General features: G+C 50.2%; 2 protein-coding genes across 7 annotated transcripts; one reads left to right on the forward strand and one right to left on the reverse strand.

The window, feature by feature from the left end:
- Window positions 1-458: 458 nt before the first annotated feature.
- Entr1 (endosome associated trafficking regulator 1) lies at window positions 459-8296 on the reverse strand. 5 transcript variants are annotated; one of them, XM_059260339.1, is made up of 10 exons: window positions 8122-8296; window positions 7884-8033; window positions 7454-7522; window positions 6586-6701; window positions 5934-6344; window positions 5091-5164; window positions 4581-4692; window positions 4158-4220; window positions 3513-3652; window positions 459-1450 (listed from the first exon to the last, which is right to left on the reverse strand). In XM_059260339.1, exons 1-10 carry the CDS (start codon window positions 8189-8191, stop codon window positions 1354-1356), a joined length of 1302 nt encoding a protein of 433 aa, XP_059116322.1. In that variant the 5' UTR covers window positions 8192-8296; the 3' UTR covers window positions 459-1353. The 5 variants fall into 5 exon arrangements, with proteins under 5 accessions (XP_059116322.1, XP_059116321.1, XP_059116324.1 ...); XM_059260338.1 differs by lacking the exon at window positions 7454-7522 and adding an exon at window positions 7548-7640; XM_059260341.1 differs by lacking the exon at window positions 7884-8033 and having other exon boundaries at window positions 8122-8295.
- Pmpca (peptidase, mitochondrial processing subunit alpha) lies at window positions 8282-16092 on the forward strand. 2 transcript variants are annotated; one of them, XM_059260336.1, is made up of 13 exons: window positions 8282-8405; window positions 9061-9263; window positions 9656-9735; window positions 9927-10009; window positions 10406-10500; window positions 11196-11296; window positions 11616-11879; window positions 12113-12205; window positions 12283-12401; window positions 12512-12602; window positions 12757-12819; window positions 14315-14459; window positions 15774-16092. In XM_059260336.1, the coding sequence occupies exons 1-13, from the start codon at window positions 8338-8340 to the stop codon at window positions 15941-15943; spliced, it is 1575 nt and encodes a 524-aa protein (XP_059116319.1). In that variant the 5' UTR covers window positions 8282-8337; the 3' UTR covers window positions 15944-16092. The 2 variants fall into 2 exon arrangements, with proteins under 2 accessions (XP_059116319.1, XP_059116320.1); XM_059260337.1 differs by lacking the exons at window positions 8282-8405; window positions 9061-9263 and having other exon boundaries at window positions 9680-9735; window positions 10408-10500.
- The last annotated feature ends 144 nt before the right edge of the window (window positions 16093-16236 follow it).

The following is a 16236-nucleotide window of genomic DNA, read 5'->3' on the forward strand; positions in this document are numbered from 1 at the left end:
CTGAAGGCAGCTCTGGATGGCAATTGTGCCTCAAGCCCTGTGGGCAAAGGGCACACTAGCCTGGTCTCCATGTCCCTCCACCCTGCACTTCGTTCTGCTGAGTCACTGACACCAACAGTGGAGGTGGGGATGCTACATCATGGCTTCTAGAAAACTGCAACTTTCCTTGTAGCTGAGCTGGAGGGCCCAGTAGTTTAGTGTCTTGTCTGAACATCTGATGCTAGGCTTCCACTCACCCAGCCTCAACATGTGCAGCCAAGATGTGGCTCACACAGTCATACTGACAATGTAGTGATTCTTGTAATATGCTTGACTCCAGCGGTCAAGAACCTGGGGCTCTGATAAGCCAGCAATGACAGGGAACACCCCCTGGGGATGCAGACCTTGAGATTAAATGAGCAGGGCTGGTTCTCCAGCATGAATCCCTTGACTAAGCCAGAATGACAAGGCAGGACAAATGATCTTCAGGATTTATTTAGACAAGGAAGCTGTCGATCTGAACAGGAGGGGAAAAGGAAAATTTAAAAAAATCTATAGGGAAATGGTCCCCAAACCCCCACCCCTCAGCACATCACAGGGTGCCGATTATGCCTTGCGTGTCCTTGAACAATCTGTCAGACAGCCCAGAGACCTGGTGTTGACTCCCCAGGGTGTACGTGTCCTTTAAATTTAGTCTGAACTGCACTGTGCGAAAGGCTCATTGACACGTAACGTGCATGAAAACTGACAGCCCCCAATGGCTCTGCAAAGCGGAGGGCTCAGGCAGCGAGCGAGTTCACAAAGCTCTGTAATGTGGAATAGCTGTGACTCTGGTTGGTCCTATGGTCCTGGTGGGAGGACACTATCTACCGAGTGGGGCTGCCTTGCTGACTACGGGAGCCACCCTGGGAAGGCCACAGCGTCAGCCGTCAGCTAGTGAGGCACTGAATGACAGAGAAAAGGCACAGGTCCCTGTACAGGCCGCTCACTTCCACACTGGCTCACTTAGTGTTCAGCCTAACAAAGTTGAGGCTGAGACTGAGTTTATCCCACAGCTGAATTTGAGAGGATAGTGGAAGAAGCTTCTTACAAAAGTGCTGTTTTCAGCTTTAGTGATTTGTGAAAATTGCAGGATTTTATAAAATGCCTTCCAGTAAATCAGTGAGTCTATCAACAGTGGGACTTTCCCCACAGGCCTGCAGTAAACTGTTAGGTGCAGCTGGTGGAAAGGAGCCCATCCTGCAGGTGGTCTCTGGTAACACTGTGTAGGCCGTGAAATGCTTTGGTGAAGACTGCACAGTTAGGGGCACATCTGGAAGACATGGTGGTGATGGTGGTGCAGAGGTGGTGGGAACTGGTGGCAGCCAGTGGTTCTCAAGAGTCCGCCTCATCCTTAACTTCAGTGATTCTGTCGATGGACTTGAGGATTTCAGCAACAAGGTTCAGGGTCTCTGCTCCAGACACCAGCTGCCTGAAAACAGACAGATACCAGGGCCATTACTCGAGCTGTGCAAAAGCAGCCAGTGACAGACCTGAAGGAAAGGGTCCCAGCCCAGAGAAAGTTCCTCAGATCAATCAAGGTTTGGCCCACTGGGCTTTGTGTGGCTGTCCTCAGGCCCGTGTGCTTGTGCACTGGCCAGCTACCCTGGGTCTAGCAGTAGATCTCAGGGAAGGCAGGTACAGATGGTGGGCTGGAAGCCAGACAAGTTCAGTAGAAACTGATTCTGAATTTTGCTCTTTGCCTAAGCCAAGGTAGTGGTGCAGTACTCTCAATGATGTGGGCAGCAGTCACTGCAAGCCACATTCCTAGCCCTGAGGGGAACTACCAGGGGGACTGCTATGCTTTCATGTGTCAGATAACTACACTTTGACAGGTGTGCCAGGCTGCAGCCTTGGGAGTGTTTAAACCATCATCAACTGACTAGTGGACAGTATGCTCACTGTGACAGCCTTCTGGATAAGGGGGAAGTTACATCATCCCCTTTATTCAGAGCTGCAGGGTCTGTAGGTAAAGGAGCTGGAGTCAAGCGGTGGTATCATGCACCCACATCTCCCAGGTAAGAAGGTTCTCTGGGGTTCAATTCCCAGTACTCACAAGGCAGCTCATAACTGCCTGCAATTCCAGTTTCAGGGGATCCGAAACCTTTACACAGACATACATGCAGGCAAAACACAAAGGTACATGCAGTAAAAATAAATTTTAAAAAATAAAAATCCTGCTGGAGAGATGGCTCAGTGGTTAAGAGCATTGGCTGCTTTTCAGAGGTCCTGAGTTCAATTCCCAGCAACCACAAAGTGGCTCACAACCATCTGTAATGAGATCTGGTGCCCTCTTCTGGCCTGTAAGCATTCATGCAGACAGAACACTGTATACAAAATAAAAAATAAAAATCCTGCCTGGCAATGGTGGCCCACGCGTTTAATCTCAGCACTTAGGAGGCAGAGGCAGGCAGATCTCTGAGCTTGAGGTCAGCCTGGTTTATAGAGTTCCAGGTCAGCCAGGGCTACACAGAGAAACACTGGCTCGAAAAAACAAAATAAAAATAATAATTAAAAATAAAAACCTAGCCGGGGAGTGGTGGCACACGTCTTTAATCCCAGCACTGGAGGCGGAGGCAGGTGGATCTTTGTGAGTTCAATTCAAGGCCAGCCTGGTCTACAGAATGAGATCCAGGAAAGGCACAAAACTACACCGTCTCAAAAAACCAAAATAAATAAATAAAAACAAACAACAACAACAACAACAAAAAAAACCTAGCCGGGCGGTGGTGGCACACGCCTTTTATCCCAGCACTCGGGAGGCAGAGGCAGGCGGATCTTTGTGAGTTCGAGGCCAGCCTGGTCTACAGAGTGAGATCCACGAAAGGTACAAAGCTACACAGAGAAACCCTGTCTCGAAAAACCCCAAAAAAAAAAATAAATAAAAAATAAATAAAAATAAAAACAAAAACCTAGCCAGGCGGTGGTGGTACACGCCTTTAATCCCAGCACTCAGGAGGCAGAGCCAGGCGGATCTCTGTGAGTTCAAGGCCAGCCTGCGCTACAGAGTGAGTTCCAGGAAAGGCACAAAGCTACACAGAGAAACCCTGTCTCCAAAACCAAAAACAAAAACCTAAATTGATAATGTGTACCTTTAGTCTCAGAACTTGAGAAAAAGAAGCAGGGGATCTCTGTTAGTCTGAGGCCAGCATGGTCTACACATAGTTCCAGAGCAGCCAGGGCTACATAGTGAGACTCTGTCTCAAAATAATCTCAAAAACAAGCCAGGCATGGTGGTGCATGCCTGTAATCCTAGCACTCTAAAGCAGAGGCAGACAGATCTCTGTAAGTTCAAGACCAGCCAGGTCTACATAGTTCTAGGCCAGTCAGAAGCTACATGGTGAGACCCTGTCTCAAAACCAAAAGACTAACCCTGATTGACTGCCTATAGTGTAAGCTAGCAGGTTAGCCAGACCACTTAGCACACTTCTCCTCCTGGTCTAGTCAGACTGTAGAGCTAGAACATCTGACAGCCAGGCCATCCAGGGACTTACTTTATGGACGCATGTGCACTGTTCATGACAACATGGAGGTTCTGCAAGGCCACATCGGTGTTTTGCTTCACCACTGTAAGGCTGGCACCCTGGCCTGACCGCAGGGCTTCATTCTCTCGCTTGAAGTTGGACAGCTGTGCCTAGAAAGAGGGTGAGAAGTCAATGTTACAAGGCACTCCAGAGGAAAACCACTGCATCCTTCTGAAGAGGCACAGACTTGCACACGGGGCTGAGCCCGGCCCTGATCGACTCACAACAGGTGCTTCTTGCCCTATAGACTCAGGCTGGCCTTAAACTTATGACTATTCTTTTGCCTCAGCCTGCTGAATGCTGGGATTATTTTTTTTTTTTTTTTTGTTTTTTGTTTTTTTTTTTTTTTGGTTTTTCGAGACAGGGTTTCTCTGTGTAGCTTTGCGCCTTTCCTGGAACTCACTTGGTAGCCCAGGTTGGCCTCGAACTCACAGAGATCCGCCTGGCTCTGCCTCCCGAGTGCTGGGATTAAAGGCGTGCGCCACCACCGCCCGGCGAATGCTGGGATTATAAGCAAACATCACTATGCCTGGCTCACAATTTGTTTCTCTGAACTCACATCTATGGGACTTTACAAAGGAAAAAACAAACAGTTAAACCCTTCTCTCTACTTACCTGGAGCAAATTTATTTCCTGTTTCAGCTTCATGACATGATTTTCTGCTTTCACAGCCCGTTTCTGTGGCCCCCCAAAATAAACACAATACATATCAATAAGGCTATGTCATATGTCAGTACAGGACACTTAGCTCCACAGATAGCAATCAACTATATAACCTCCCTTCCTGGTTACTCTGCCCATGGATACCCATCCCTTAGGACCTGGGCTCTGCCTCTGCTCACCAACAGCACTGGGGACCACCCACCCCAAGACACAACCTGTTTACAGTATCAGGGTATGCTGGCCTACCACAGAACACATACTTAGCATGGTGAGAGACTCAAGGTCCAGCTGTGGACTCTAGCAACAGCAGCAAGTGCCCTGTCTCAGCAGCTTCTTGTCCCCTGCCCACTACCCCAGAGCAGAGCCCCTCCGTACGGTCATCAGTTCGAGATTCTGTTCCACTTGCTGGACCACCGACTCCAGGTCATGGAAGTCACTCTCCTCCTTGATCATCTTCGCTTCCAACTTTCGCTCAAGCGTCCTCACCCTCAGTAAAGGAAACACTGAACTGAGTTCTCCAGGCCACTGGCAAGGATGCTTCCAATAGCACTTCAGCCTGATTAACTGGAGAAACCAACCCACTAGAGCCCCTGGATGGAGCAGGTGCCCCCAGGCAGCCACAAGGCGGCAAGGACCTCCAGCCATTGCTGTTCCATGCTCCCAGTGGAAGGTACAGATAACCATTTTCTCAAGCTCTGCCAACCAAGACAAAGTTCAGCTGGCTTGTGTCTGTTGCTTAAGAAGATTAAAACAGAACACAAAAAGTGTGTTTGCTGCTTTAAGGTTTATGGATGACAAGCAGCTAGGTACCTCATCCCTTGGAACCAGGTTCTCTGAATGGTAGAGAAGGTTTGTAAGGTGATGCCTAACTACAAGTTTACATACATTTCTGTTTGAGTTTCAGAGAAGCTCTGAACCTCATTTAGCTTTCTTCTGAGCTTAGAATTTTCATCTTTCAGCTGTAGAGAAAAACAAAACAAAACAAAACCCCTCATTAGACACCCACACTACTGTGGAACACACTTCTGTTCTGGAATATTTTCTTTGGTCGGTCTGGAGGTAGAACCTTGCATTTGATGCAGGGCTGAAGTGTGGAGACACATCCCATTTGCTTATGAAATATCTTTCTGAGGCAGCATCTCCTGTAACCAGGTTGCCCTCTAACTTGTTTCTATATAGCAAAGGGTAGCCTTGAACCTTCACTTTCCAAGCGCTAGAACGACAGCTGTGTACTATGTACCCAGCTCCAGAACTTAAATACCTCACCCTTCACCCTTATAGAGAAGATGACTGTGGCAACAGACTCGAATGTTTCTAGGTGACTGGTTTTAAAACCTTCATGTAGGACATTCAGCAGGATGTCCTCAGGCCAACACTTCCAACAGACCATTTCTTTATTCTAGCTCATGCCTGCCTGCCTCTGAGGTCACCACAGTACTTCCCAGCCTGCTATACTAACAGCACAACCAAAACCACCCAAGGGGAGAGTTCCCCATGGAGAAATTCCATTTTCTTTCTTATTTTTCAGGACCCGGGCCCTCCCAAGTGCTAGGAAAAATGCTACTACTGAGCTATATCTCTAGGCCCCTCTCTAGGGAAATTCTACAGCAGAATATTACATGAATAATGTGTTTGGCATTAAGCCCAGGCCACCCAGGAAGTGGATGACTGCAGCTTTTCTCCAGGACATTGCTCGGCTGTGTTCAGTGTCCCACAGCCGTCACTTACTGCTTCGTAACTTATCTGCAGCGTCCGAAGGTGTCTGTCTCCCAGGGACTCCCCGTGAGCTGCAAAGTCTGTGTTAGGACTCCCCGCTGGGGATGCTGGGGAGACCCTTGAGTCAGTGTCACTCAGCGTCCATGGGGGCAAAGACTCAGGACCTGCCAGCTCCGATGCGTTGGAAAAAAAGGAAAGGTAGGTGCCACAGGGCGATGAATTCTCTGTGGCCCTAGAGGAATGAGTCTGCTCCACAGCAGATGGCAGGTAGGCTTCATTCCATCCATCTTCTTCCTCATCATCATCCAGGTTCCTGGCTCTTGTTGGGTCTTCAAAAAACGGCTGCTGATATTCCAGGCCATACCCCACGGGCTGGGAGGCAGGGGAGCTGTGGTCTAGTCCCAGTGGGTGCCTCGAGGCTTCCTAAAAACAGTGGAGATAAACATTTCGACTTGCAAGCCAATGCTCAGCCTTCTTTATGCTCAGCTTGCACAAAGCAGGCCTATCTCATCTACCAAAGGGGCCAGGCAGCTGCTCCACCCAGTTTCTCCATCAGCAGCTACAGCTGTCCTGCTTTGCTCCCCACACTCAAATGTCTGTCTCCAAAGCTGTAAGTTAGAAGAGATGTCGTCAAAGGCAACCACCGACAGCTTCCCAGATGTACCTTCGGGTAAATTCGACTGTTGGTCGTGTCTTCTTTTGATAGGCTGAGGTTCTTGGTTTTCAGAAACTCTTTGAAGGAAAACGGATTGGCTTCTTCAAGGTCTTCAAGTTTGTCACCTGAAATAATGGACACCACAAAGACTGTTAAAGGCTCCAACCACATCTTGTGTCTCCATCACATCTCAACTGTGACTCAAAGAATGCTACAGAACAGGAAAGCTGCCCAAAGAGAGTGGAACAGGCCTGCTTTGGCTTGCTCTCACCCCTTGGCCTCCCCCAGATATCCCTTACCACCTTAAAAAAAAATGCTGTGCCAAAGATCAAATCCAGGGTCCCCACACACACACATTCAGGCAACTGGTCTACCACTGAAGCTCTCCAGTGAATCTTCCAGATGGCTAAGGCTGACTTTGCTCCACACACTCAGTGTGGGCTAAAGGATACCCCTGTAGGTGCTTCAAAGCTTCTGAGATGCCACAGTGCCCAGAACTACTCCATGTCATCCCTTCCTCTGACTTTTTCTCCAGATACCCTTGTTGACCAGCCTCTGCCTTTCTCCACACCTACCACACTCCAGTTACTTATGTGGGTCTCTTCCAGGTGCCAGCCTGAGTCAAGTAGGCTCCTGTGACTTGTGTCCTGCTGACTCTACAGGGCCCTTTGATGATATTCTCCACCTCCCAGGCACCTCTTGACACCTTAGGTTATCTTGCCCTCACACCCAGTCTCCAATCCTTGGACTTCTATCTCCACTGATCTTTTGGGCTCCAGGTACACCCATTAAACCCTGTCACTGACTGTCCATGGCCAGACCATGCCTGGCACCGTTTCTGAGGAAGAGGACAAAAAGAATCACTGAGCTACTCTACCTCCAAAGCGCGTCTCATGGGCTCCCGATGGACCTTGCTTAGTACATTTCCCCTTTCCATAGCCAAAATCTGCAAAGAGACATTATCAGCTCACCGTAATCACAGCAAGCCTTATGACTGCAGCATTTGTCCAGGGAGGTGAAGACCGCAGACCGCCTGACTCCCATTGACTGGCCCTGGTCTGGGACTAAAAGGATGTCTCCTGAAGCTGGGCGCAGTAAACTATACACTCCTGCGCCCTCAAGGCGCAGGTGCCGATGAACGCAGACCCACTAGGTCCAGCCCCTGGCCTCTCCCAATCCGGTGGGCTGAAGTGGTCTCCAAGCTCCACCGGGCACTGACCTTCCTGCCTTGGGGCGGGCGGGCGGGCTGTGGGGAGGGCTCCCCGCGCGGTCCAGCTCCGCACTGCGGCCGGCGCCCCGACTCTCACCTGTGTCTCCTACCGAAGCCAGCACCGGGCTGGGCACATAGCACATAAACGTCGGCCGAAAGCCGAAGAGGTGGGGGTGCAGATCCCCGCCATGGGGGCGCTCACAGTCTAGCTGGGGGAGACAAGACCGGCGCTCATAGAACGCAGGAGCTGTAAGCGACAACAAGAGCGGCTTCACCGCGGGTCGCCTCCGCCCGCGCCCCCCGACCCGGCCTGGCCCCAGTCGCGTGCTGCTCACCGTCGGGAACCACGAGGCTCCGCGTCCTCGATAGTGGGGGCGCGCCCGGACGCCGCGCGTAGCCTGACATCGCCGCGCCCTAGCCCGGCCGCGACCCCATGGCCCACCGAGCCGCTGCCAGCCTATGCCCGATCCGGCACGGCCGGCCGGAAGCCAGCGCCGAACGCCGCGGGGCGGGGCCGGAAGCGGAAGTGACCGCAGAAGCGCGGCGGCGCGATGGCGACGGCGGTGTGGGCGGCCGCGCGGTTGCTTCGGGGCTCTGCGGCTCGGTGCGCGCGGCCCAGGTAAGTCGAGGCGCGACCGGTCGGGAAGAAGTGGGGACTGGGGGGACCAGGCACCCTATATAACTGGAAGAGAATAAACCCTGGGGCAGAGCGCAGGCGCGTTGGGCCTGGAGAACGAGCCCCAGGACTGGAAGTTGTTTGGAGGGGTTGGTAGAGTCAGCCGGCTGGGGTCTTCTAGACCCAAGGGCAAGAGTTCCTGAGGGGCAGGGCTGGCCCAGGGTCTTACATGCGGGGAATGGTTTTTCACACAGACTGCTGTCCTGAATGGGCAGTGAAAACCCAAAGACCTGGGGCTGGAGAGATGGATCAGCGGTTAAGAGAAAGTACCGATTGCTTCCTCTGGGTTTGGTTACCAGCACCCACATGATGGCTAACAGCATTCATAACTCCACTTCTAGGGGATCCAGCGCCCTCTTCTGACCTCCTTGGACACCAGATATCTATAATTATTTTTCTGTTAAAAAGGACCCAAAGATTTGAACCAGCTTGCCTGAGGTCCTATGGCAGAACCTGGATCTCCATGGCTCTTACACATTCTGTCGAGGCCCATGGAGTAAATTCTCCTGAAGACTTCCCTGTTGACTTCTCATGCACTCACATGTGCACGTGCGTGGTCACCACTGGTGCATGTAACTGGCTGGTTGCTCTGTTGTAGGCTTGGACCTCCTGCACACAGACGGTTCAGCAGTGGCGCCACATATCCCAACATCCCCCTCTCTTCTCCCTTACCCGGAGTGCCCAAGCCTGTCTTCGCTACAGTTGATGGACAGGAAAAGTTTGAAACCAAAGTTACTACGCTGGACAATGGGCTTCGTGTGGTATCTCAAAATAAGTTTGGACAATTCTGTACCGTAGGAAGTAAGTTCTATCGGCATGTTGAGGTGGGCTCTCCGGTTTGACAGCTGTAATTACTGTGTCCATCGTAGATTACTCACAGGGGAAGCTTGTTAATCTTGAAAACTTACCCAAGATGTGAACAATGGCCATATTTGGAGGTGGTATGTAAGGCATGCCCCTCCCCCATTTTACTTTTCTGTAATTCTAGAAGTTTCCATTGTGTATAGGATAGGATTCCATAAACATTAACTTGTGTGTGTCTGTAAGACTGTCACCAAGGATAAAAAAGATGTGTTCATTGTCCCCGTGTGATGATGACTGGTCAAGATACAACCATGGCCTTGAAAGCTTTCTGTTGACTAAATATGTTTTAAATATCTGACATAACCTGTCAATTTTCTTCTTCTTACCAGTTCTTATTAATTCAGGATCACGATATGAAGCAAAATATCTCAGTGGAATTGCTCATTTTTTGGAAAAATTGGCATTTTCGGTCAGTGTAATTTTTATGACTTTTCAGTTTTTCTCTTTTTAGAACTTGTATTGTTAATGATTCAGTTGTGAAGTTGATGCTAAATCGTAAAAGACATAGGAGATAATTTTGTGTGTTTAAAAGTAAAAGTAAACTTTTCTTGCTATTTCTTGGGTTTTGGATTGCTTACTTAAGTTTTCTTATTTTTGTAGTCTACTGCTCGATTTGACAGCAAAGATGAAATTCTGCTTACGCTGGAGAAGCATGGTGGTATCTGTGACTGCCAGACCTCAAGGTGTGTGTCCATGTGGAACTAGTCTCTTTGTTCTTGGTCTTATCTATCTCTTGGAGTCCCTCGAATCAGAGAGGCTGCAGAGATTAACCAGCAGGCCTGATGGAGTGCTGAGGATACAAAGCATGCCGTGCTTGTTTCTTCCCTGCCATCCTGTGAACTTGTAATTGCCCAGGCCTTGACCTATGAGGAATGCTAAGCTAGACAGCAGGCCCCTGACAGTTGTCTGAAGCTGGGCTTGTTTCCACGTGAAGCCAGTCTTCATCTGGACCAGCTGGGGAAGCCTGGAGAGAGGGAGAACCAACTCTGTCTGGTTCCACATTATCTGTGGAAAGCCTCACTGTGGACATTTGTGGCGCCTCTGGTGTAAACCTGCCATTGTGCCTTATTTCCATCTAGAGACACCACCATGTATGCTGTGTCTGCTGACAGCAAAGGCTTGGACACTGTGGTGGGCCTGCTGGCTGACGTGGTTCTGCACCCCTGCCTGACAGGTGTGGCTCTGTGGCTGGGTTCTTAGGGGGGCTTTGGAAGGGCTGTAACTGAGGGAGGGCACTGTTGGAGCTAGATACTCACGTGTCAGTCATTGGAGGTGGCGCCAGTGTTTAAACAGGTTGTACAAATGCTTAGTACTTTCATACATCTCTCTGAAAAGTTAAAGGGTTTATTGAAATTCTGTTTGAGAAATGCCTTTTATCCTGTGTGTAAACACCCAGTGTCATCTATGCCTACAGAAGTTTCCCTTGCATGGTCTCCATTATTCTCTGGCCTTGCAAATAGCAGGACTTGGAGATTCCTGTTAGGAGGATCCTGGAGGGAACCGGTTCCCTCCAGCTGCCCTTTACAGAGCAGCCTGGCCTCATATCTCCGGCTGAGGAATAGACCCCTGACTCAGTTGGTGTCTGTGTCCTAAGTGCCATCACACCCACCTTGTGTCGTCACAGGTGTGTTTTGGAACAGACAGCAGATGAGGCAGCTGAGCTTGGAGCAGGTCCAAGGGGCTGCAGAACAGAGCACAACAAGAGGCCGGGGTCCCTAATAGTCATCTGGCATGCTCCCTTTCATACACAGGTGCTCTAAGGCTTTCCCTAGAAGGTGATGACATCACCTGCCAGGCCGAGCTGCTCAGGTGTAGTGCTGCTGCCTTCCACCTTGTTCGTTCAGACCAAACCCGTTTGGATTCTTGCAGATGAAGAAATTGAGATGACAAGGATGGCTGTCCAGTTTGAACTTGAGGACCTGAACATGAGACCTGATCCAGAGCCACTGCTCACCGAGATGATTCATGAAGTAAAATAGGAGCCCACGTGTGCTTCTCCCTGCTGTTGGCCTTGCAGGTGGCGGGGCTTACAGACAGGCCTAGCTTCTTAGTTGTTTTTTGAGACAGTTGCTATACTGTTCAGGTTTGGTCTTGAACTCGTAATCTCCCTGCCTCAGTTGCCTGAGTGCTAAGATAGGCATGTGCCACCTCTCAAACAAACAGAGCCAGACCATAGATAATGCCCAGCCTTTTTGTCACAGTTGTGGCTATAGACCATGTTGGGGAGTCTTGCCTTGGGATCTGTTGTTTTCTTTCTCACTTTGTTTATTCCCCTTCTGTCTGCCTCAGGCTGCTTTTAGGGAGAACACAGTGGGCCTGCACCGGTTTTGCCCTGCAGAAAACATAGCAAAGATTGATAGAGAAGTGCTGCATTCCTACCTGAAGAACTACTACACCCCGGACCGTATGGTGCTTGCTGGAGTGGGAGTGGAGCATGAGCACCTGGTGGAATGTGCCAGAAAGTACCTCCTGGGAGCTCAGCCTGCCTGGGGAGCTACTGGGGCTGTGGATGTTGACAGATCAGTGGCACAGTACACTGGGGGAATCATCAAGGTAACTCAGCAGGAAGACTCTCAGGGCTTGTGCCACATATCCTCTGGGTATGTGCTTTAATGGATGTGCGTGTGCTTTCCCCTTAGTGTACAGTCCAGCGCTGTGACAGTATGAGGATGTCACTTGTTTAAGGCAAGAATTGACAGGGCTGAGGTCACCTGGTGTCTGGTTGAGTGTGGCTGTTTGCTTAGTGGCAGTTTACCGGTCTTGCTGACACGTCTGGTTGGTTACAGGTGGAGAGAGACATGTCCAATGTCAGCCTTGGCCCAACCCCAATTCCTGAGCTCACACACATCATGGTGGGACTAGAGAGCTGTTCCTTCCTGGTAAGTCCCAGTATAGGTCGGGTGCATCAGTAGGGCCAAGGCACTGTGGCCGACTGTTGTCCCTCTGCATTCCATAGGAGGAGGACTTCATCCCCTTTGCTGTGCTGAATATGATGATGGGAGGAGGGGGTTCCTTCTCAGCTGGAGGGCCTGGCAAAGGCATGTTCTCTAGGCTCTACCTCAACGTGCTCAATCGGTGGGTATTGCTGGGCTACTGCTGCTGTCCCTGCACTGCTGTGTGCATGGACTGTGCTGACACCTTCCAGCCATCCTGTCCCTTTACACAGACAATATATCCCCTCACAGGCACCACTGGATGTACAATGCAACCTCCTACCACCACAGCTATGAAGACACGGGCCTCCTATGCATTCATGCCAGTGCAGACCCAAGACAGGTAAAGGCAGCACTGTGTCTATACAGCCCTCAGCCCTCACTTCTCCACATACACTCCAAAGCAGTACCACAGCTCTGCGGATCCTGGCAGGGGTATTCTTGAAGTCAGCAGGCCAGTGCTTCAGCTCACACCCTTATCTCATGCTCCTTTATAGGTTCGAGAAATGGTGGAAATCATCACCAAGGAGTTTATCTTGATGGGCAGAACAGTAGATTTGGTAAGGCCTGGAGCATCCCTTGCACTCTGATCCACCTAAGTCACACACCTGAAGGAGCCACAGGCTGAGCCGTTCTCCTGTGGAGCCTCCCCAGTGCTACCCCAAGGACAGTCTGTCCCTCTCAGTGGTTCTTATAGAATGACCATGAGTTAATGCAACATTATACAAGATGAGCAATAATGTGGGGTCTTTTCTAGACCTTTCTTTGGCTCCATTTTACGTTGGAACCCAAGTTTTTTGTTGTTTTTTTCTTCTTCAAGATGGGATTTCTTTGTGCAGCCCTGGCTGTCCTGGAACTCTGTAGTCCAGGTTGGCCTCGAACTCAGAGATCCGCTTGCCCATGCCTCCCGAGGGCTGGGATTAAAGGTGTGGCCACCATGCCTGACTTTAGGTTTTTGGTATCTTAATATTTGGAAGTTTTGTCACTTCCTGGGCCAGAGCTCATAAAAGCAAGGTGATTTTACATGTGTTAGTTACAGGTTGGCACAGCACTGGTGCAGTGGATATGGTGGAGGATGTATTTTGCCTTTCCTTCTTTCTCCATAGTGCATGTTTCCTTCAGTGATCACATGCCACATACTGTCTTTTTAAGGAAAAAAGGTAGCATTGTTGAAAAAATTAAAATGTGCTTAAAAATTAAAAGCGCGGTGGCAAGGCAAGGTAATGCATAATGCATGCCTGTGATTCCAGCTCTCAGGAAGTGGAGGCAGGCGGTCATAAGTTCAAGGCCAGCCTAAGCTAATGTATAAAACAAACCAAAGTCTGGGGGTATGGCTGAGTGGTAGAGAGCTTGCTAGGTATGCTCAAGGCCCTCGGTTCCACCCCCAGCACAGCCAAAATTAATGCTCTGTATTTCTACTAATAACTTGATAAAGTGCTTTCCACTTGTGTCAATCTATTTAAGATAAATTTTACAGTATTAATTATTTGCCTGAAATTGTACAAGTGACAAGTAACTTATTTTAAGATAAATTCATAAGAGAGCGAGGCTGACCTCAAACTTGGAGTCCTCCTGCCCCACCTCTTCCTGAATGCTGGCCTTACAGGTGAGTGCTGACATACCCAGCTTGATCTTCCCCTGGTGGTCCTGATTCTTTGGTGCCATATTTGAAGTCCACACCTGGTCAGAGGCTCAGCTGTTGATTCTGCTGTCTGAGTCCTGTGCTCAGGACTCTGAGCCGCCAGAGTCTTTGTTTCATCAACATCCTCTGTTTTCCTGTGTAGCCAAGTGTGGCTTCCTGATGCATATTGCTTTCCTGTGATTCAAACAGGCAGTAGAGATTAGGCATGGGTCTGTCTCGGGTGTGATGAAGGCCTTTCTAGTGCAATTCCTCCCATGCCCAGGAGGTGTACCAGACTGGAAACCAGACGGGGAACAGCATCTCCACTCTGCTCATCTTTGGGCTCATGGAGGCCTTTTTACTGGGACATGTTCAGGTCAGCCCCTCTGCCAGCTTGAGCCAGCTATAAGTGACTGGTGGTGTTTGACTCTCAGGTGGAGCTAGAGCGGGCCAAGACACAGCTGATGTCCATGCTCATGATGAACCTGGAGTCCAGGCCTGTGATCTTCGAGGATGTGGGGAGGCAGGTGTTGGCTACACATTCAAGAAAGCTGCCCCACGAGCTATGCACGCTCATTCGTGAGTACACACAAAAGCCTGGGTTGGGTCGGGCGGTGGTGGCGCACGCCTTTAATCCCAGCACTCGGGAGGCAGAGCCAGGCGGATCTCTGTGAGTTTGAGGCCAGCCTGGGCTACCAAGTGAGTTCCAGGAAAGGCGCAAAGCTACACAGAGAAACCCTGTCTCGAAAAACCAAAAAAAAAAAGAGGCCTGGGTTGGGCTATTTGAGACTGTCCTGGAGCAGACAGACAGATGGGTCTGTTGTCTGCTACACCACAAGTTCTGCTTTCCCCAACAGTCTGGCAGGGAAGACCAGGGTAGAACTCAGACTCTGTTCTCAGCTCCATCCTGTACCAGGCTAGGCTCCTTGGCCCTGGGGACTAGGTGGTCCTAGTGGTGGAGCGGTGTCACTGGGTTTGGACACTGCATTGCAGACTCTGCCCTCTGGTTCAGGCAGTGTGTTTCATAGCTTGTGTTTAATTTGCCTGTAATTTTCTGGAAATTGAGTGTGAAGCTTGGTACAGAACTGTAGGTGGGGGCAGCTTGGCTACTGTCACCTGTCCTTCAGAAGACACCCTAACCATCTGCCTGGGCTTGGAATCCTGCAGGTCTGGGACAGGTGCTTGTCCTGCCCTCAATTTCTCTAGAAAATGAGCTGACCTGGTTGTGGTTCTAGAGGATGGATTGCTGGGACCCCTTCTGAAGGCTGAGCTGTGTGTGCATGGCTGCCATGAAGGTGTAGCACTGAGGGAGTAGTCTGGATTTTTTTCTTTAGACTGGAAAATAAAGTAGACTTTTGACAGCCCACTGTCTAAACATGAGATTCCTGATGGGGTAACTATGCCCTCTTTGTTGGATTATTTAAGTCTCACAGACTCACAGCTCACATTGACCTCAAACTCTAGATCTTCCGGCTCGGCCTTCTGAGTGTGCATCACCCTACGTGGCTGCCCTTGTGTTTAAAAATAGTTTTTGCTGCTGCTGCTGCTGCTGCTTAGGGGATTTGAGACAGGGTCTTATGTAGCCCAGGCTGGTGTTGGTCCTGATCCTCCTGCCTCTCCCTCCTAAATGCTGGGATTACAGGTGCACACCATTCCACACAGCGTGGAAATAGTTTTAAGGCACTGTAGTTCCTCACCTAATGGAAACTTACCCTGACTTTGCCCTGACTCACCCTTGGTCAGTCCAGTCTCTCAGCAGCCCCCACCTCCATCCCCAGTGGTGGAGATGATGTAGATCAGGGCTTCTCAGCCTGCCTTTGTGGCATGCACACACAGCCTGAGATGGAGATGGAGGCTCTTCTCTTCCTCACCGCCTCTTGCTCTCTGTTGTAGGCAATGTAAAGCCAGAAGATATCAAGAGGGTTGCTTCCAAGATGCTCCGTGGGAAGCCTGCTGTGGCCGCCCTGGGTGATTTGACTGACCTCCCCACCTATGAGCATGTCCAGGCAGCGCTGTCTAGCAGAGATGGGCGCCTGCCCAGGACATACCGGCTCTTTCGGTAGAGTCCCTCCAGGGCCCTTAAGGGCAGGCTGCGGAGTGCTTCTGTGCATGTTATTGTTGGTATGGACACTGCATAAGGATGGCTGTCTCTGTAAACAGTGCCAACAGTGAGACTCTGAAAACTTGAATGAAAGTTACTGTTGCCACTGTACCCGTGTGTCTCTCAAACACAAGTGGCTTTTCCTCCATCTAATAAGTGCTCTTTACTGAGTGCCTGTCTGGCCACTAGAAGTTCTGAAGCAAGGAAGGCTCAGGCTTGAGGTCAGATTAGAAGCCCCAGGGCTCCAGGGAGACA

This window comes from Peromyscus eremicus, chromosome 4 (assembly GCF_949786415.1).
Source record: "Peromyscus eremicus chromosome 4, PerEre_H2_v1, whole genome shotgun sequence".
In the NCBI taxonomy this organism is placed as follows: Eukaryota; Metazoa; Chordata; class Mammalia; order Rodentia; family Cricetidae; genus Peromyscus; species Peromyscus eremicus.

Coding starts and splice junctions, on each gene's coding strand:
- Pmpca (XM_059260336.1), top strand. CDS start 8,338: ATGGCGACGGCGGTGTGGGCGGCCGCGCGGTTGCTTCGGGGCTCTGCG. Junction 9,264..9,655: donor ACAATTCTGTACCGTAGGAA/GTAAGTTCTATC, acceptor TCTTCTTACCAG/TTCTTATTAATTCAGGATCA. Junction 10,010..10,405: donor TGTGACTGCCAGACCTCAAG/GTGTGTGTCCAT, acceptor ATTTCCATCTAG/AGACACCACCATGTATGCTG.
- Entr1 (XM_059260338.1), bottom strand. CDS start 8,191: ATGTCAGGCTACGCGCGGCGTCCGGGCGCGCCCCCACTATCGAGGACG. Junction 4,221..4,580: donor AGAATCTCGAACTGATGACC/GTACGGAGGGGC, acceptor GGGGGGCCACAG/AAACGGGCTGTGAAAGCAGA. Junction 1,451..3,512: donor AGTGCACATGCGTCCATAAA/GTAAGTCCCTGG, acceptor GTCTGTTTTCAG/GCAGCTGGTGTCTGGAGCAG.